Source organism: Chelmon rostratus, chromosome 22 (genome assembly GCF_017976325.1).
Source record: "Chelmon rostratus isolate fCheRos1 chromosome 22, fCheRos1.pri, whole genome shotgun sequence".
NCBI classification, from domain to species: Eukaryota; Metazoa; Chordata; class Actinopteri; order Chaetodontiformes; family Chaetodontidae; genus Chelmon; species Chelmon rostratus.
This window is the reverse complement of record NC_055679.1, coordinates 16,467,061-16,489,168: the sequence shown is the minus strand read 5'-3', so window position 1 is coordinate 16,489,168 and position 22,108 is coordinate 16,467,061. Positions and strand designations below refer to the sequence as shown.

The 22,108-nt window shown below is 43.9% G+C and overlaps 1 protein-coding gene across 1 annotated transcript in view; it reads right to left on the bottom strand.

The window, feature by feature from the left end:
- Positions 1–22,108, bottom strand: part of LOC121625640 (ankyrin repeat and BTB/POZ domain-containing protein BTBD11-A) — a 170,630-nt gene that overhangs the window by 35,948 nt on the left and 112,574 nt on the right. The window contains exon 2 of the mRNA XM_041963807.1: positions 16,232–16,381. Coding sequence (XP_041819741.1) covers positions 16,232–16,381 — 150 coding nt within the window. The remainder of the gene's footprint in view (positions 1–16,231; positions 16,382–22,108) is intronic.

Sequence of the window (22,108 nt, the reverse complement as noted above, 5' to 3'; positions counted from 1 at the left end):
GCATGATAGATGTGGAGGTGGTGTAACATTTCAGCCATCTTTATTAGGTCTAGATTCTTCAAACACTGCAAACCGACTGTTCAGATCCATATGTGCACAGAATTAATAGTTTTACTCCCCTGATTTGTAAAAGTTCATATCTACCAATTTGGGGCTGTTTTTCTTCTCTTCTCATTTGGTCTTTTTGCAAAGAGTTGTTAGTTTTCACCAGTTTTTTTCCTCACTGATGTGGCGCAGAATGAGGGAAGAAGCAGTGGAAATTATTAATGGGATTTCTGATAGTATTTGGGTGCAAATTCAGGAGACTCATCTCCTGCAGCTACTCAGCATGGAAGCCCTTGTGGGGACGAGAAAAACTGAATCCATCAAAGGAGCAAAATGTTTAATGGTATGAGATTGATGAGATACATCCATTTGGTATCATTTTATCTTTCAGCAGACTCAAAGCACACGACTTGGAAACAGCATACTTAAGTGATGTTCCTGTTGCATCCAGACATAATCCTTTGACTATGATCACTAACTTTCAGTAAAATACTTATTATCCTGTTCAAATGGGACACAAGAAACTAAGGCGTGAAGAGAGGTGAGGAATAGGAGACTGGCCATCGAGCAACAGGCACATGTATGGAAATAATACAGAAAATAAAGGCCTGTATACTGTTTTCTGTCAAGTGGAAGCACCTGTAGTTACTCAGTGCAACCAGGGCATCGTGGTGATCATCAGATGTACAATCAGAGCTCTGAGGAAACTCCAGGTGCAAGACAAACACGCCAAAAGTGCACCAAATTATATACATACGTATTTACATGAATATTTATTCCTGCAGCCTTAATTATAGAAGTGCAGTTGACTAACTCTTGAAACTGAAGACACTTGGCCTACTTTTGTTTTTTTGTTTTTTTAATGTTTTTGTGTGTAGTAATGAAACTAAAAGAGAAGGTACCGGCATAAATAGCAAACAAACAAACAAAAAAAAAAGAGCAGAGTGAAGCAGATACTGTGCATATGGTCTGTTGTGAATGTGTCCAAGCCTGGTTTTTGATTCGCTGTGAATGGAGGTGACCATATCTGAGACCAGAACCTGTTCCGGCTTAGTCTGAGTAGATTTGACATTATTTTACATTTATTTAATAAAAGCAGCAATATTATAATGTAAAAATACTAGAGTCCTACTAGAGTCTAGAGTCCTGCATTTAAAAAATAATGGTTTAACCTGCAATGACTGATTTTTTTTTTTTTTGGCCACTTGGGGGCAGCAGAAACAAGTCGTGAAAACAACATTGGTCATCAGCATCTGAGTTGATGTGTTGGCAAACGGCCGCATGTCTTCACATCCAGCAGTCACGGAGCAACATTATCATTCATTTGGAGTTGTGTTTGTGTCCACCTGATGAATGTAAGGCCAATACTCACTCTCTTTTAGCTCTGGCTTTGGTCTCCACCAACTCCTGAGGGAAATATCTGGCTTTACAGCTGCTAAATGCTTCGCTGTGCTTCACCAGCTAGTCACTAAGTGTGTCTGCCTGCTGTTTTCTGCTGAGCAGGTGGCGCACAGTCAGTTTTTAGAGCCTTTTCACTGAAAGCAGGTGCACAGCTGCTTTAAAATGAACAAGGATGTAACCTCACTTTGACCCTGTGTAATAAAAATGGTAACTGTTGAAGTTTGCACAAGAAACTTTGCATGCGTAAAGCTCACATTTAAATGCTGGATCACTTCAGGGTGTTGAACCAAGCATATTTAAAGATTAATTAAGCCTTTGATATGTATTGAAACACACTTGACCAAAGATGCAAAGTGTTTTTAGAGCACATTGCCCCCCAACTTAAATAATAATCAGCAGACAAGCCTGTAATTCATGCAGACAAAGTGAGGTTGGCCAGCTTCTTACCAAGTATGACCCGAGATTATCACGGCAAGACAACTGTTGTGTTCCCTAATGGAGGACTGAGATGGAAGATTCCTCCATTGTCCTATGACAAACAGTCATGGCCTAAAGCTCCCAGGGACCCAGCTGAGGACACTTAATCATTGCTTGGTAATACGACCGACTCAGAGCTCTGCCTTTGGGCCACATTAGCAATTCCATGGCAACTATTAATCACAGTCAATTACAGGACATGTCATCATCAACATAGAACTAGCAGATTCTTTCACCAGCACTGCTCAAGTGGAAATTAATCACCACTGGACACATTTAATATGGGACGGCCAATGCTAACCATCTGTGTTTGAATAGACAGGGGATCCGTCGACAGAGGACAGTAGCTGCGTTTAAGACTTTGAGCCTCGTGAGTTTTTAATGCAAAGTCACACTTTTACAGTAACCTGGCGAGGATGCAATCAGAGGCTGAGTGACCATCTGCAGTGCTGGGAGTTCACCCGCTGGGCCAGTCAACCTGTGAGACAGCGATGAGCCAAACAGGATAGAAACAAAAGGGTAAAAATACATCCAATATGTTTTTTCTAGCCCTTTGTACCGACAAAACAGGCCCCATAGAGGGAGGAGAGGGAGGGCTGGTCACGAGGGGGCCGCTGATCCATCTTCTATCCTCTCTTTTCATACACTCGTAGTAATGAAAGATACTGTTTGTGTGGTGAATAAATCCCAGCAACATGGAAAAGCAGCAGGGGACCATCTGCAAAGGTGGGGCTAACAAAAACCTACGAGAGAACAAATAAATGCCTTGCTACAATGCTGCACGGTGATTCATTCAGTTTGAAGCACCAGACATCAGTGAAGCACTAGAGATGTTGCAGCCATTGAACCGCTGCTGAAAATATCACATAACACTCACATGGCATGCACACACGAATGACCGAAGCAGTAAATATAGAAATAAGTATAATGAGACATAATAAAGGAAGAGGATTCAACGGCATGCTCGAAAATGCTGAAAACATCACCTATCAGCTTTACTTCCTGTTACAATTTGACCTCAACACACAGCTAACTCCTAACATGAAGGCTCCATTCATAAATAATTCTATATTAACACTGAACTCTATTGACAGCATGAATCTCTGCAGCTTTGCAAAGCTTTTTAGCCTCTTTGGGCTAATTTATTTGACTCAGTCTCACTGTTCCTCTCAGCCCTGCTTCCTGCAACATTACGCAACTGTTTTTACTAAGAAAAACTGTGGTCAGCATTGCTATAAAGGCACTGCTTATGCAGAACCACTATGTCAGTACCAGTGTGTGTGTCTGTCAGCTTACTTCCTAGATCTTCTGCCCCCTAGTGGCCAAAAATCGATCAATGCAGCTTTAAATGTTTCTTTAAAGTTTAGGTGTTGTGCTGATGCTGTAACTTTATTGGTAAACTAATTCAAACGTTGGCATTTTACAGTTTCTAACAGCCACTACACCTCAAAGTACTGCCTCTCCGGAGGCTTTAAAGGGAACACTTGAAGGCAGCAGCAGCATCTGTTTTACCCCAGGATCCCTCAGCAGTGGGGTACAGAAATATTCATTAAAATGTCTAGTTTTGAATTACAAATAATCACCCCATGTGTAAAAGTACGAAATTAATTTTTAAAAAGTTCAGATCCAGCGGGCTAGATCCCTGTTTTCTTCTTTGTGTGTCGATTTGTGGAGGGTCAAACATTCACAGTCGTTCATTTACCTCCAGTCCTCCCACGAGGACGTTCTGACTGAAGATGTGGAATGAAGGTCCAATGATGCAAGATGCTGCAAATATTATGAAATCCCTGTTTAGGTAAGTCAAGCACTCATCACTGCTTTGTTTCTGCTAACACATCTGATAGCACTGGTGCTGCAGAAACCATCCTTCTGGTCATTACGGCCTCCTGCAGAAGCCCCCGCTGCAGCTGTCTGGACTGATGACTGAGCAAAAGTAATGAAACAACACGAGGAAAGCCCAGCGCACCCACCCGAAAAAAGCTGTGATGGCTCATTTGTAAAAGTCCCAGGGATCCCTAGAATAAGTCTGTTCATTAACAACTGTTATGAAACTGGGGAAATAATACGAGAACCTTCTTGATAATGACTTCGCTCAGTCTAAAGAAGTTTGTGAACCATAGCTTAATTTTTGTCTTAGCTTTTGCAGATATTTCCAGTTTGGAGAAGGCGACTGCACAAACTATCTCTCTCGTTCTATTGTCATCATCTTTCCTGCGACTCACAGGAGGGGACTTCTAAATGGATGCCACTTTATTCTGTCTAATGGCTCTTTTAGGGACTTCAATGGCTCTTCTATGAAGATCTCGGGAAGCACTACTGCAGACTGCTGCAGAGTATAATAAATAACCTTCCTATGTGTGGTCTTGATTATCCACTGTATCAAACGTGCTTAAATAGAGCTGCACCATTCCTTCTTGAGCTGAGGGCTTATTTTTGTTGCCTTATTTTAGATATGCTTCACAATTACAGTATGGCAGAAGTTACCAGTCCTGCTGTTAACTAAAACACAGCAACAAATCATCACAAAGCATATTCTGAAGTATTCTCAGCTTGCTAGTACACTGCATGGCAGCAGCAGCTCGTACTGTAGAGAGAAGTGCAAAGTAATTATAGCAAGAACAACAAGATAGGACAATATGTACAGTTCAATATGTACATTTAATAAGACTGAGAGTCTGTGGCCATGCAAGCAACTCTGTGACACTGCACTTAGGCACAGTGATGCGTTGAGCTAAATGCCACCAAGCTAACATGTTCACAGTGCTAACAAGCTGACGTTTCGCAGGTGTGATTTATCATACCACCTTGGCATGCTAAGATTTGATAATCAGCACAAAACACAACCAGCTGACACTCGTAAGACTACGGTTTGGCAGATTTTGAACCAATAATAAACCAAATATGGAAAAATAAGGAAATTCTGGCCAGGTTGTGGTGCTTGAGGAAAAGTATGACCAAACTTTATCCTGTAGTTGTCGAGATACATCAACCTGATATCAGGCAGATTGAAGGCACCACTTTTGTAACCTACAGTATGTAAACTTTCTGGGTAACATAATTAACAGTAAAGGCAAAAAAACTGCAGCATCATCTATGAAGACAGACGAGAGTTTGCAGCTGCAGCTCAGACCGGACAAGAAAAGTCACATTCAGACATTTCAGGCTCAACTGGAGCATTTTTCAGGGACACTTATTATTCTTTATTACCTTCTAAAAATGCGCCAAACCAAAGCCAATTCCTCCACCCACTCTTATCCTTGGCCATACTGTCTGTCCTTTTCTAAATCAGAAAGACGTGGCAGTGGCAGTGTTGGTGTGGCAAAGTGTGGAACAAGGCAACTGATGAATTGTACCAATTATCACTGTAGCGATTGGAGGTGTTAACACTCCCAACCACCAGAGGGCAGCAACAACTAGTGTTCCTACCTGTTATACTGCGCTTGTATTGTCTTGGTTACACAGCACGATTTGGTAGAAGGTCAATGCTAGACGTTCATGCTAACTCAGCTTAACTACAGTATTTAATAAAAAATTATATTAGATGAAGTTTTTCCACTTTATATTACAAATATCGTGATGAATGTGATGAAAAGCAAGCTCACACTGTCTGAACTGTCCTGCACCACCCTGAGCTCGGCTGACGTTAGATCACAAACTGAAAAATCCAGGAAATAGACGGCGTTTGTGTGCTATAATGAGCAGTTGTCCACTATTTTCCCCAAAGACAAAATTCCATTTGAATTTTAAGTAATTTAATTGTGTTGTTTCATTTGAAAAAGTAAATAGCTTCATTTCTAGTTACCGCCAAAAGTAGTAGGACGACTCCTGACGCAGCTCGCTCTAACACTCGAGTGTGGAAGGGCTTGGCTAAATAAGTCAGAGACGATGGAAGTGCCTTCTTGCATTAAGTGATTGATGAGTCAATGATAAACTGGCTGTGTGCGAAGCCAGAGAATAACACCTCTTGATGACAGAAGTTCAGCAAAAATACCAACAGCTATTGAGCCATTTTGCAAAGTATTTATCCCCAAACAGTCTTTTCTTTTTTTTTTTTTCTGGGAACACTGAGGTGAGAACTAAGAGCGGCCTGTTCAATTCACCGCCTTATTACCCCAAAACTTCCATTAGCCTTCTGGGCTCCGTCCAAAACACTCAATTAGTGAGTGTGCATTATCTCTCAGCGGCACTGCTGTAAAGGCAGAGTCTGCGCTGTAATGTCCGACTTGCTGCAGGAGGACTTCAGTGTAAAGTGGATGTTGAACACGGATCACTTCAGCTCGTCCCTCAGCCGCTGAAGTCGCTGGTATTCATGGAGCTGAGAGAGGCAGGCTCGAGTATCCTCAGCTCTCACATGTCAGGCTGATGGGTAATAATTATTAATGAAGAACATCTGCCTGTGGGGGTTGTGCCGGTGCAGCCGCGTGCACGCATCCGCCTCATTGGAAATGCAATACATCCAGTAGACTTTAATTAGAATTCAACACTTGGGCCGCGTGTCAACATGGCAACGGCATGATCAAACGTCCACATCGGCAAGAGGCGTAAACGGAGGCCGCCGACCTCGTGCATGAACAGAAAACGAAGCAACTCCTGCTTATCCTCCAACAACAGCAAGTTGGTGCTCATTAAAGTCAAGAGTCCTCAGTCAATGTTTGCGTCCTTGTGGAGCAAACCTCTCAAGAACATGACAGGAAGTGGCTTGTTTCCGTGTTCGATGTTGTACAGTCAGAGTGCTGTTATATTTTCCTCCTGTTTTAAGTGTGTAAACCTGAAATAAGAGTTTGTTTGGGCGTGATGGGTCTTTCTTTAAGTGAATCTTTGGCTCTCCTTCGTTTCTTCCACTTCCTGCTGTCAGCCAAGTCGGCATGTAATGCGTTCTCAGCTGGCAAGTAAACTGCTGAGATCTTTACCCGCCGTCCGTCCTTTCTCTTCCTCCGTGTTTCGTAATAGTGCATCAGCCTTTAGAAATTATGTCAATGGATTATGGAGGACAAGAGAACACAGAGTAATGCTTTGGTGAATAACAAGCCCAAGAACGCAGTGCGGTACTTAGTCCTCCGTCATGGAGAAAACAACCAGAGGAGCATGTTTACAACTCCAGATGGGCTCTGTGCTTTGTGCTGCATGTTTAGACACTGTGAGCGACGTGCAGTTATAACTTTAGCAGTTGCTCATCCACACAGACAATATGATGATGTTCGGAAATCATATTTTTCTAGCAAAGATTGTTCACCCTCTGAACTGACTATTTGGCAGGTGTCAGCGTAGTCGTGTCAGTTGTACTGAGGATGTTTTTGGGGTTTTTTTTACAGGATCTGGTTCCTGCACATGTAATTTTGCCAAAATTTTAAATGTGACATGTAGAACAATGAGATCTTGTAGTAGAGTACTTTAAGCATATAGTTGGTTTGTTAAAATTTGACGATTATTTCTGTTTTTACAGCTTCTGGCTATAATGAATGGAGTCGTTTTGTAGATTTTTAAACAAAAACAAAACAAAACGTGCTTTTCAAACCCACCGGCACATTATGTTGTGTTGACTCAAAATGTAAAGCAAATTCTGTACTGTGAGTGATTGAAAATAAAGTCGATGCAAAGACACAAGTGGATGCTAACAGTGCGGAGGTCGCCAGAGAGGAGCAAACTGAGCCGACGCTCATCCAAAGGAATGAATGAATGAATTTATGAATGCAGAGACGAGAGGAAAAGGGACGAATCTGTGGGAAAATGACATTAAAAGGCGCCCCAGCTCAGCTAGCGGCCACGTTAGCTTTGGCTAATGTCTGTCAGCTTTTCACAGACGCTAATGACGTTAGCTTTTGTTTGGGGCGAATAAACAAAGACTGCAAAAACACTCCAGCTGTCAAATTCAGTCCAATAAATAAAGGTGAAAAAGTGCTTTGTGCTCAGTCCGAACACACCTGCAGTGAGCTTCATGTCACAACGTTCGCCATCTTTTCTTGTTAGCATTTCTGCTTTATTCGGTAGTGATAGTAGGTGACGTTGGTGATGCTTTTGAAACTGCGGTTTTGCACTTTACGTCTAAAAACGTTGACTTTCATCCATATTTAACTTACTTTAACATGGATGACATGAGCAAACAAGGCTTCAGTCATTCCAGGACTGCAAACTGACAAAAAGACCCCCAGTGTCCGCGTGATTTAGCCCAGAAAATGTGCTTCTACATCTTCTTTTGAAAACGACTCAATATTCAATAGTCCTTTTGAGAAACGCTGAAGTTATTCGTCAAGCAGCTCTTTAATCTTTGCAACACTGTGCTGCTATGAGCGAGTGGGATCCTGTGGCAGGTACTGAGGGACATTAAACCATTATACAATAATGAATCCAGCCTCGCGTAATTACTGCAGCATGCAGCAACAGCCTACAACGTTTTCCAGCATGTGTCTTTTGTGTGAGATGAAGAGGTGTGTGCGCTGGGTCTCTGGGGGAATTGCGAGGAGGGCTGTTTGTGTCAGCGCAACCCCCGCTGTCCTCCTAAAGGTGCTGCGGGACAGATAAGGAGGAATGGCCGCACCCTGTTCCAGTGACTGAATGAGCCGGCCTCATCTTTAAAGCCAAGTCGACAATTTCTTTTCCATTTTTTTAAAGACGGACGGACGCAAGGAAGCGAATGGCACTGCAGACATCAGGGGGGGGCAGCAGACAGCAGAGCCACAACCTGGCCGGCTTTGACATGTCCATTAGCGGACAGTGGAAAGGACATGAGGGCGACATTATCATGAGCAGCTGAAGCGGCCAAACGGGCAAAATGTGCTTAAAAGTTAGAGAAACGCAACCTCACGGTTAAAACTGCATCATCCTGTTTACTGACTGGATGCTGATTTTCTTGAGCTTTTAGCAACTTATGAGAAAATAACTGCGAGTGACTAATTTTGCTCCTTTTTTTTTCTTTCCTATCAGCCGTGCTGAGAAGTGGGTCAGACTGTATGAGATTAGGAAAGATGATGCATGGCGAAGCAGGAGAAGTATCTCAGCTCTAATATAATGAAAAATGATAGCACGGATGGTCTGGAGATGAAATGTAACACCTCCCTGTGAATCTCCCCGGCCCGCAAGTGCGAAGCTAACCCATTATCTCATATTCACGTAGTGAGTGTGGGATAATGGAGCGGGGACGATGGGAAGGTGGTGTGAGTCACAGCTTTAAAAATGGGTGACATGAATGAAATCTTGTTGAAATGTTTTTAAGAAAGAATATGAAGGATGTGCCTTTTTAATAATAACTTATCACGAGGATAATGCCTGTCTGTGGGTGGAAATTTGGAGCATATGGTCACACAAAAAAAAGCAAAGGCAGATGCTCAGCCACAATCACAGTTAGGCAGGTATTCAATAAGCAATTCCTGCAAAAAGAGAAATAACATCCAATCGCTGTGCAATCTTCTGTACCCTTTCAAACCAGTGCACAACTCCTGCAGCTCTGCACCCGGAGAGGGATTCCTCAATTTGTGGAACCCACTCAACCCTGAAGAAGAAGCACTCTTCCTCTCTGCCTATGCACAGTAGAATACACCATGACTCATTTTTCAAGCCGGTTATTGTCAGCCCAGGAAAAACACGGAGCGAGCGAAGCCTGAATGTCTGCAGCACGCAGCCCGTGATAAACATCAACACATCGCCGCAAAAGTCAACCTAGCCGTCAAATGAAAAGTGGGCAAACTGACGATTTGGTCCACGTAAAGCTGGAATGCTGTCGGTTTTCCTGCTGGTTGATGTGGTGCAGCGGTTTAATACGACGGCAAGCTCTCCTTCAGCAGCAGCTTTGTCAGAAACACAGCTGAAGATCTGACTTCATTCGCGGTTAGCTCACGCGCTCGCTGTCCTCGTCCTTGCAGATATACAGCATTTGTTTTATGATGAAGAGTTAACATGAACCAAAATTCAAATTTCTGTTCCTTAGCAGCTGTCAGTGTGAACCAAGGTGACAAATACGCAGCGTTTCCTGTGACGGCTTCTCAATGAAAGCAGAATACTTTTAACATGAAGCAGCAGCAGCAAGAAATCAGCGTGGCTTGATTCAGCTCTGATACGACTGTAGAGAAGCTGATATCAATGAGGCAAAATAAAAAAGTAGCACTTGATTGACATGCTGCATCGTTACCTGTGAATCCCTCATGAGTGTGAAGGCATTTTGAATCCAGAGCAGGAATGGCGGACCCCGCCACGGACAATTAACGCTACTTTATATTGTAAAAAATGCCAATAACCAATAATTAAAGATTGATTAGATCTGTCAGTTCCAGTCCAGTGCCTGAATTTGGATATCTGCTGATACCGACACCAGCTATTTATTATTATTATTTGTTATTATTGTTGTTGTTGTTATGTGCAAGGTTACATGAGGCTGGAGAGAAAAAAATCTATAAAAAAAAATTAAATTTAACTGTATTCCAAAGCAATTTATTTGAACTGCAGGTTAAGTGGGCTTCACATAAAAACAGGTGTGGGAGTGCAAATCACTATGGCAACTCCTTGAATGTGAAAGCAAATCAAGTGCACAGCACTGCGTTATCACCTGCTAGTTATTAGATTTCTATACATAAGTTAAAAGGCAATAAGAGAATTTGAAAGAGTGCGGCGGCAGAGTGACAGATGCTCCACACGGGTTGAAATGAAAGAGAAATCAATGTCTACGCAATCAAAAAACCCATCAAACAAGCAACGAAAAAGCATCAAATGCGTGGTTTGATTCTGTGTAGCTTGTGTTTAACAAGCGCTCTGAATATTAGCCTCTCAGCGGTGGGGGCACGCCCAGCTTCAGGAATGGAGGGCCTCATTGTTAGAGGCCTGCACTGTATTGCATTACAGCGTTTATTTGCCCAGTGGCTGCTCTCTGACCCGCAGGGCGGCCGCTGCGCCGACAGACGAACGACCTTTCTCCGTCACACCTGGTCACAATATGTCAGCTCAGCGCCTGTGGAGCCTACACGCCACACGCGAAGGATAACGTTATCCTTCATGGCAGAGCGTCATGAGGAACGAGGAAAAGCGCAAACACCCAGAGCTTCAGCTGGCCAAATCCGCCGTCGGCCATTTCTCTCCCGGATCGGACAAAGACGTGAAATACGAGCGCGTTAGATGAGCAGTGAGATAATGGTGACCTCAGAAATAAAAGACTTATTTTTTCACCTCAAGAGAATGAAATTATGGACATAGTGATGAATGTTGCTCTTTAGCAGCCTCTTCTATTATCCATTAATTACCAAACAAGTCGGCTGTGAAATTGCCCTCGCGGCCGTCTCTGTTTGGCCACTTCACTTTCAAGTGATCTTTATTGTTCAGATACTGAGCTAATAGCTTAAAACGGATTTCAATTTAAACAATTTAAATATGTTGATGCTGAGCAGGTTTTAATGCTTTTATCACCGTTTGACCGTGAAACACCTGCTTCCTGTCATCCAGTTGATCCAGATCTCTGCTGTGACGTTAGAGGTGGTGCGTGTGGCGTCTTTTTATTAACCTATATCATTACCGCATTATTTCTCATTAAGAGCATTAGCATAATTACTGTAAATCAACCAGGCTACCGCGGAGATGAGTGGCAGCCTCTGTCAGCCTCTTCTGTGCATCGTACGCTGAATGCCACGGGCGCCATGTTCATGTACGTGAACGTTTCAGAGCTTCTCTCTGACAGGTTGCCCTCTCACACAGAGGAAAACCGGTGTAATGTTGACTCGTGTGCTTTTAATTTGAAGCAGTGGTTGTAGGGATTGTTCAGTGTGCATTAGCAGGAACTGAATGGTTGCGACACAGCGTGAAGAAGGAGTAAACAGACTGATGGCTGATATTAACGTGATGCTGGATTACATGTTGCGTCGTTTCCAGTGAATCTGTGGCGTGTGTGTGAAGGCACTTTGACTCCAGTGCTGGAAAAAGTGAAAACCACGTCACTTAATGTCAGACAGACTTCGCTAGCACCTCAGCTGTCAGTAAGGCTGAAATTTCCATTTCAGTTTGAGACTAAAATCGTCCTCTAACAGTCCAGCTGTCGAGATCCAGATGAGTAAAGAGAGCAGCTGATAAAAGTTTTATAAAGCTCATCTAATTAAATTCTCAATTATTACAAAGCACTTTTAGCATTAAGCTTATAAAGCAGCACTGAGTGCCCACGGATTTTATTTGCCCCGGGTTTCGCCTCCCTGGATACCGACAGCTTACTGCCCTTCCCTCTGATTGGTGGAGCACAAGCCTGGAAAATAAACTGCGATTTCCTCTGCATGTCCTCAAAAAAATTTAATCTATATTTTATTTACAGGAAATAGTCACTTGAAAGGATGCTCGAATTGAACAGCCATAAATATGCAATAAAGAACAACAGTCTCTCCAATAAACATGCAAATAAAGTATTTATGTATAAATACTGTAAGAATCAGGTTTTCTATCAATGCAAAATGAATGTGATTGTAGTAGAGTCAGTTCGTTAATATCACAGCAATTTACACAACATCTACATGTAAATATTTATCATACTAGCGTTGACGTGCAAAGCATGAAAGCCAATTTCATGACGTTACGTTGTTGAGATTGTTGCACAGACACACGCAGAGAAGAGCTCACAGACTTCTATCAGGAGAAGACGTTCAGCAGCAAAAAGAAAAGCTACATGCTGAAATTGATTTGCTGACAACTCAAGCAGCAAAACACCACAACGTTTTTAGTCCCAGTGAACCTAATTCTGGCAGCTTTTCACTGGTTAAATGTTTTCCGAGGTACAAATTGAGCTCCTGGTTGAGTTGGAAAGGAAAGCTCAGAAGGGGGAAGCTGCTGGTGGGTGTACGTGTCATTGATCAGGCCGATGTCCCCCTGTAATCTCGGGGTAACTGCAGCCTGTGAATCACCGCAGATCATTAGCAGATCACTGGAAGTCCTCTCGATCTTTGGAGCCAGAAAATGGTCAGATTGTGTTATTTTACTTTTAGCTACTACATACACTTTCTCTCATAATGCTGTTATTTTTGAAATAATTGCTGAAAATAATGCTGATTTTTGTGTTGTTTTCTTTGCCAAGACTCATTGAAATATATTTTGAAAGCATGTTCATTATATTTTCTCTCAGACCTCCCTGTTTATTTTCACGATGGAAGCTGAGGCGAGGACACGTTTCTACATAAAACAGACGACCACACTACATCTGTCTGCGATAACCACTGGAATTTATGTCTCCACGACGCCCTTGTTGAAAAATTGTCGTCTTACATCTCATCTTTGCCGCTCTGACTCAGACTTGTGCCAGAACTGATCGAGGAAAGACTCCTGCAGCAGTCTCAAGGAATAACCTGCAAAATCACCTTAAAAAGGTCCACTTCCTGCCTGTGGCTCCTTCAGTTTAGCCTGCACAGTAGCCTGTTCTGCTAATGACTCTCTTATTGCATTTGTTATTCCATGTAGCTGCTAACTGCTGTGAAAGAGCATGCATGCTCAGCAAATGTACGCTGCATTAAATAAAGGTTTAACATTAACTTTATTAGATGCAACCAAAGGCACACAGTCATACTTTTCTTCTCTACTTTGTGAGGAATCTCTAAAAGCAACACACTTTGTGATGTGGCACAGGTCACAAATATGGAGTTTCAAACTGGGGTAAATAGTGCATTTGTTGGGAGATTAGTACATGTTTTCTGCTCTAATAAGTATTTTTTTCCGGTGTATACAGGATTGATTTAAAACAAAGTGCTGTTTCTGTGTTCGTGGTAATGAAAGAACATGTCAGCCAGTGCAGCAGCGTGACTCACTGATGTGTTTTTAATAGTTTCTGGACAACAATGAAGTTCTGTGGCTCAGAGGAAGAAGATATGTCATTGTTAGTTTTGCTCTTCTGATTGGATTTATTGGCTTTAAGAAAAATATAGACGCTACCACCAGACTTAAAATGCATGCAGAAGTGTGAGAGGCTGATCACACACAAGCTGCACTTCAGATGGCACGTTGCCTTTGTAGGTTGTTGCAACTGATAAAGAGGCTTGTAGGTGAAAAAGTGTCTGAAATGAGATGCAAAAGTTCTGTCAGATCTGCTCCTTCAAGTTCCCAGCAAACGCAGATGGCAGAACATGCTAAAAGCAGCACCTTTAATGCAATCATCATACGCTCGATAAGCAGATTCACACTCATGTTATTCAGCGATTTCTATGCTGTGGATCAATCTGTTCACATCACACAACATGAGGCGGAAATCATGCTACAGAATCCGCCGGAATCCACAAAACGATTGAGAGCGCTTGGCATCAACTGTGTTTCGAGCCACATGTCGACCTCTGGCAGCGCTCGGCCGGCCGACCCCGGAGGTGAGGGGGCCCAGCTGAGGCGGCGCGGCGCAGGGAGTCAAACCCGCGGTGCATTAAACAGGAATCAAACAGCAGCCTGTGCCGCTTTTTCTGCCTTCTGATCCGAGCGAGCGGCACTCTGCTCACGCATGCTAATGATGCTTTCAAAGAGTGAGCGGTTAGCACGGCGCCTACCCGCAGTATCCCGGTGTATGTGTCCTTCACCACGCCGAGCAGCAGACGGATTAAGTTCGCAGCTAGCTGGTGAACGCAGTGGAACATTTAGCCAGATATTTCTCTCAGGAGTGACTGGAGAACAAACCAAGAGCTAAACAGAGAGTGAATATGGCCCCAAGTGGACAAAAAATCATTCATCACAGGTTTAAACATGATGTTCAGTGCAAACTGTGCAGCATTTTTGCATGAAATCTTCCACTTATTCAGCCACAGTGGCTACCACCTCTGATGCTAACTATCCAGCTCTTATTCCAAACACACAGTAATGCTAAATGCTACAAATGATGCGTTAAATCTTCTGTCGTGAAACGACTGAATAGGTCAACTGCCAATGACTCTAAAAGCAACACATCATCAAACCAGATCTTCGTTCTCATGAGGTTGCATCTTGCTTTGGTTTAGGCATCAAAGCTACTTGGTTCGGTTTAGAAAAGAGTCATGGTTTGGGTTAAATTAAGACCTAACACTTCCTTTTCTGCTTTTATAATTACTACGGAGACTAAAGGTCGCTGCCAACCTGCTTGCACGGTCGACCTGAGCGTCCAATTTCCTCGAGAGGTCAGGCTGATATTTTCCCGAGTATAAATTGTGAGACATGAGGACAGCGTGTGTCACAAACAGGCTGAATCACAACCGTGACGCAGCAACTGGTGATGATATTCACAAGGACAGACTACAAATTCTTACTTTGATGGAGGATGAGTGGTGAAGCCCACGCAAGCACGAGGAGAACATGTAAAAACCGGGCAGAACGGTTCTGCCGCGGCCAGGAATCGAACCCAGCGCCATCCTGCTGACCACTGCTGTACGGGGTCGTAGCAAACATTCATCAAAGACAAATGTGCACGGACGCAAACACGTAGCCACACATAACGCAGACGTCCGGGGGGGACAGGATGATCTAATATGTGACTGTGCAGAGGACGAGGACAAGGGTGGAGGGAGTGGGGTATCGGAGTTAAAGGTGGAGCCCTCCCTTTCAAGTGGAGGTTAAAAGCCTGCAAGGCGGTGACCTTGGATTTAATGTCCCCGGGCGGGCCTCATAAACAGGTGTCAGAACAGCTGTATAGAACGGTTCCTGGCTGCAGCGTGTCAGAGGGCGAGGGGAGGGGGAGAGATGGATGAGGCGAGGGCTGAGGGGGGAGCAGAGGAGCGGCGGGACGGCCTCAGACCACCGTGACAGCCCTCAGGGACGGGGAGTGTGTATTCCTTCACGCTAATGGGACTATTTGGCAAATAGTTATGGAAATAAGTCCTCCAGCAGATCAGTTTTCATTTGCATAACAATTACTGCAGCATTTATAATATTCATAGTGGCGTGGTGTTCATCAAACATTAGTGTCTGAGAGCTCATAACTGTAGCCTTAAGTTGCTAATATTTCATTTTAATATTTCATATCTTTAAACTTGACTATTTTAATGCTGTTTCAATCAGGGTAGTTAAAAACAGCATTTAAACAGATGGCTCACCTAAACTCTGCACATTATTAGTGAAACTGTGCTAAGCTAACAGCTCTGTTAGCAGTTCAGGATTTAGGCTACAGGTAATGACAGTGGCTGATATTTAAAAATATGAGTCTAAAGCTGCTTACAGGTGATGTGATCGTGTTTTTCTTAAGTGAATAAAAAGTCTATGATCTCCGTATGTACAAATGTGTGAGTAGAAAAATAAACTACAGCACAAAAACGTGAAAAAAAGAGCTCAATATTAACTGGATCAGCTCTTTGTTTGCACACATTAAATGCATCTCACACACGTTAGCACAGAAAGAACAAGGACGCGTACTCACTCAGCTCTGCGATGCTGCCCACCCTCGTCGCGAGCAGCGACTGTTCCAGCGTGCGGAGCTCGGCCTGGGTGTACCCCTGACACTCCCCGGCCCTCCCCGAGCGCTGCTGGTCCCGGTGCAGGTTCAGGCTCTCCGGCAGGCTCAGAACACCTGCGGACAGCGCGGAGAGGCAGCGGGTCAAGAACAGGAAGGGTGAGAAAAAAGACAAAAAGAGTCTGTGACACACACATCAGCACTTTTAGTACAATTTTCAGAACAGAGTTTGTAAGCTGAATGCATTTCACATGCAGCAGCTGGAGAGGAAACATTTGTTTAAACGATTAAACGTGGAGACAAAGACGCAGGTTAACAGCAGACTCCGCTGTACGTCTTAATTTTTTGGTGAAAACACCTCAGCTGGTATCATGAATGTGAACTCCCACTGAATGGATGCTGATTTTTGAGTCTCTGGTGATGTCTGGCGGTTCTTTCACACAAAAGTTTCTTTTTAAAATGGAAATTACGCGACTGGAGGTGCAGAATCGCTGAGAAAGTCATCTCTGCGGTGGATTTTGAGCCCTCTTCTGGTGTGATATTACTCTCCGTTTGGCTTTTTGCGTCCGACTTTTCGCTCATGGCTTAAACTCTAATTGAGCCAATTAGGCTTCGAGCCACATTTGTGACTTCAAAGCTGCAAATTCAAAGCACGGCGTCGAATACAAACAGCGCGTATTTTCCTATTGCATCTTGCTGGGATCACAGGTGTGCTCTGTGTGCTTTACAAACAAGGTTCGGCAGATAATGTTGGCTCGAGAGGATTAATCCATTTAGGTGCCGTTCCTGCAGCCGGGCTTTGTTTAGCTGCAGAGAATGGCCTGTGACAGATGGGATATTGAGTTTTTTGCTACAGGAGAATGGAAAGCAACACCCTGCCGAGCGCTAATCCTAATGACATGGCGCGGGGGAATACGCCGTTTCTCAACAAACTGTAATTACAAACATGGAGGAACTTAGTCAATTTGTCTGTGTGTGATGCCGGCACACAAGACAAAAGACCCAGGCAGTGGCTCAGGAGTCTCATTCTGTAGGAGTTTTCCCTCCATGGAAAGTAGGGCTCCAGATTCCTCCCACCACGTCCTCTTCCCACAGTGTCCAGCCCAAGAATTCCAGTATTCCCCGGTCCCTGGCCTTCCCACAGCCTTTCCGGGGAGGTCAGCTTTATTTAGAGCCTCCAAATAATGATTATAGCAGCTTTTTCTCCATTACCGTTAAACCACTGGCCAGTATTGATGGAGCAGCTGGTATTTGGGTGTGTCTCCAATGGATTCCTTGAGTGAAATGTGCAATGATGAAACACAAACGGGTGTTTTTGTTCTGCGGCTTGAATTTCTATCTCGCAGCACAAAGAGCAGAAAGATTCCCTCGCAAGCAACGATTTAATGATTTGCAGGCAGGTGAAAAGTGACAGTTTTAAACACATCGGCTCTTAAATGGCCGCATTTGAAGGTGGAGTTTGGAGTTCTGCCTCACCTGAAGCATTACATTAGGCTTATTAAGCTTCAGGAAAAAATGTGCTCCATCGCAGCTGCAGCGTACCTGTGTGTCTGAAACCCTGAACACTGAGGAGTGCTGAACATCCTGAAACACTCTGACAATCACGCCCACTTGATGCAGTGACCGACCAGGTGAACTGGGGTGAGAAAAAACGCTCTCAGTGCTCTCTTTTTCCATTTTGCACCCACCACTTCCATCACTTTTCGTACGTACAGCCCCAGTGCAACACCGTGAACGCCTGCGAGGCGCGACAAAGACAAAAGACTTCTTGAAGAGAGATGTGGGAGGCAGTGAGATAAAGGGCGAGGACCCTGCGACGGCCTCACTTTGGCCTTCAGGCACGTTGAACAAACTGCTTCATCAATTTTCATGCAAAGAAATGTCTGATAAGTCACCATCTATCACAAAATACCTCAGGAATCAGGAATCAGGAATCATTTATTGTCATTACACAAGTTTCCAAGTGCAACGAAATCCTGCTCGGTTACAACCGTCCCAGAGGACACAATGGCACAAAAGACAGTACAAATAATTGACATGGGAAGACAGGGACAGGAGAACCACGATGCAGCCAGCAGGGCGGCGCATCGCTTACTAAGATGAAAAACAAATGAAAACAGGAGGGGAGGGAGAGGAGAAAAAAAAGCTAATCTCAGACAGACCTGAGCCTATAGCCCACTGATGAAAGTACTGCAATATTTTACAGTTGCAGTATTATGAACAGAACTGAAGCGACTTCATTCAGTGACATTATTAACGGATCGGCTCAGTAAATTCAACTTATTCCCTCAGCTGAGAGTCTATATCGCTCACAGAGCAGGTTAGGTGTGCAGCACAAGTCACCATGGCGATCTAGCCAGGTTAAAACTCCGGCTTCAGGCTCAACACGCCTCGCTAGCCCTCGCTTTGTCGTACGCCCCCCTGATGAATGTAAGCTGTCCTCCGACACCTCCTGAAGGAAACATCTGGCTGATAAATGCTCCGCTGTTCCCCAGCTAGTTTCCTTTTTGGTGCTGTGCAGGTAGCATCCAGCGGGGTTTCTGGAGCTCTTTCCTCTGAACAAAGCTACCTGCTGCGTCTGGAAATTACGCTGATGTGAAGATCTAAAACTGTGGGCTGTAAAACCAAAGCAGCGAGTTAACAGACACTAAAAGACCGAGGAGAACTGCAGAGTGATTATTCTGTGAGCGACACCTCTCACATCCATACAGCCATTCACGTCACTGTTAATGCAAATGACAAAAATATCAATTGCAACAGCTTTAAGTTTCTAATTACATCTCCAACAGTCACGAGCTCCACTAAATCGATTCCATGAGTATGAATAAAGACATGCGTCAATGAGTTTATATGGCTAAATACGGGCTAATGCATGTTCTTCTGAAGAAGAGGTTTGGGATGAAGAAAGACTCTTGAGGCAGTTTTTTTTTTAATACAAAGTTTGTGAAACTGCAAAGTAAACAGCATCAGCGCTGCCCTGCCGCAGTGTGCTCAGCGCTGCAAACGTCAGGGGGAAGCAAAGCCAAAAAAAATAAAGTTAAAGTGGAGTTAATATTCTGAGAGAAGATGCCTGATGGCAGCTAGAAAAGCAGGAATTCCTCAGACCTCGGGTAAAAAGGAAGCTGTCAGTCCCTCTCCGTCTCCCGTCCCCGAGCGAAGCGCCGAAATCTCTTCGCCGTCCTCTAATCACCAAAACCATATTGCCATTCGTGGCTTCCTCTGCAGGAGATTTTGCACTTGTGTGTGTTTTTTTTTTTTTTTTTTTTTTTTTTGGGGGGGGGGGGGGGGGGGGGGGGGGGGGGGGGGGGGGGGGGGGGGGCAGGTTTGAATAATTCACAGCGCTTCCCGCAATCAAGCCCTCCCATCTTCAACCAACTCTTTCATTTTTTTTCCTCCGCTATCCTAACTATTCTTTTAATATAATCCTGGGGTGCCAGCGAGGCCTTTGCTGCATTATTCATCCCGTCGGATGAAGACATATAAACAAGTCTGCGGCTCTCTCCCTCTCTTTCTCCCACCTCCCACTTCCTCTGCATGTTATCTCCCTCTAACACTTGGCTTCTGCGGATGGAAAAAAAAAATATTTGATCCTAGGTGCTGTTTGTGTAATAAACATCAGAGGTGAGAAAGAAGTCAGCCCGGCCCCGTCGAGACGAGAGGAGGTGGAGACGGAGGGAAGAGGGGATGCCGACATCGACGGCTGATTAAAAAATGACAAGCAACACGAGACTGAAGCTGTTTTATAACCTCACATTTCAACCACATCTTCCTGCGACCTGCGAGGCGCCTGGATGAGCTCGGGGGTATATATGTACACTTGAGAAACGGCCGAATCCCAGATAAACAGATATGACCTGCATTTTTTATTTCCTCCCCGCGTATCTGCCGCCGTCGGGCAGATGAAGACGGAGACTGGGTCACGGGGACGAGACTAAAGCTCCGAGCGGTCTACCAAACTCCCCCGAGTCATCTCTGCAGAAATACTGCCGCTCATGCGACCTGTCATAAATAAAGCAGAGAATATCGAGCTGCACGGGCACACGAACCCAACAGCTGTCCGTAGGGGGGATAGATCACTCGAGAAAAAGGTTTTGGAAAATTAATATTGCAGAAAAGCAGAGGAACAAATGCACAGAAAAACAAAGACTCACACGGCCTGGAACAAAGCAATGAATATAACGCTTTCACAGCTTGAAACTGTGGGACAAAGATGCAACTCTTTGATATTATCCAGGTTTAAAACCTACAGCTGCTGCCGCATAAATGAGGCCGATTCTCCACCAGGTTTTGGTGTTTGCACAAGCATGATGAGCTGAAGATGTTTCCGGAAGAAGCAACACAAACATGGCCTCCTTTTTTTCTGCTGTTGTTTTAGAGCTATTTAAAAAAAGCATCTCGAGTTCCGGTAAGTTTTGCAGCGAGTCTGTCTCAGCTCTCCAGAGAGCTGGAGAACCAAAATGGAGAAAACTATCATAGCTTATTAGCTGTGTAGCATGATGCACTTTTATCTTCCGCCATTTGTGCTTCAACTTCTCCACAAAGGCGGGATTATCAGCAGTTACGAGACATGAGTTGATGATACAAACATGTGTTTTGAATAAAGTGAACTCATTGTCCAATTAGTAACAGAACAAAGCTAATGAGCTTGCTAACTGATCATTAGCACCCTGACAGCTTTATTTAGCCTTAACCGATGTAAAATCCTGAGAATAAAATGCCCAATGGGAGTAAAACAGCCCAGTGCAGAGAAAATACAAAGCTAGACAGCTATAATGAACTATTAGCCAGGCTAGCATGCTAGCACTTAGCACACCAGCTACAGTAGTACACAAACTAGCTCTGCTTGTCACTATGTCACCAAGCTTCTGACCAAATGGTTTGCAAAGATGTGCAGATTAATGGTCTAACTGGAAAAAACTTTGTATTGCTGTCCTGCTCCCACTTTGCCCCTCTTACTGGGACACTGGGAGCCAGTTAGCGAAATATTGTGCCACAATACATTTTTAAGAAAAGCTGGATATTTGAGGAATGTCTTCTTGCTTGAATTTAAACCAGAAAATCAATGCCACCATCATGTCTGTGCATTAGAAATAGAGCTAAAGCAGCAGGCAATTAGCTTAGCTTAGCATAAAGACTACTAAAACAGCTAGCCTGGCTCTATAAAGCTAAAACAGTTTCTAGCACATCTAAAGCTCACTAATTGTTGGTTGGTGTAATCCTTTGGACAAAGCTAGCTGTTCCACACTGATTTCAGTCTTAAAGCTAAGCTAAGCTAACGTCCCCTGGCTGATACAAGACTGGTAACAAGCCTGTCATCTAACCCTGCAAGAAAGTGATGAAGCTTACTTTGCAAATTGTTGATTTATTATTCCAGTGGTTGCTAACCAGCTAGTAAAATGCAATAACTTTTAACAAAAATAAATTTATAGATAAAATACAAAGAGAAGATTGTAAAAATGCACTGCTTGGTGTGATTTTGTTGCCCTTTCCAAGAGGCAAACTCATTCAACCATGAGATGGTCTGTGAGATTAGTTTAGTGGACCGGAGGCTGCAAACCCTTGAACAAATCATTACCCAGTGTTTACTGGACCTCGATGGAGGTGAGTGCAAGCATGACCTGTCCTTTCTATTAATATTCAGGCTGATAACCTTGAATCTCCAGAGTATCAGCTCTGCAGATCTCTGATTCCCTAAAACTACAGGGTTTTGAAAAGATTTCAGCTGAAATCGAAAGACAATCAGCGTCACACGCCCCGATCACCTGACAGCATTAAAGCGGACTTCCAGTGTTCTCCAGATCCACAAAGGGAGATGAATCTGAAGTCCATGAGGCACCAAAGAGA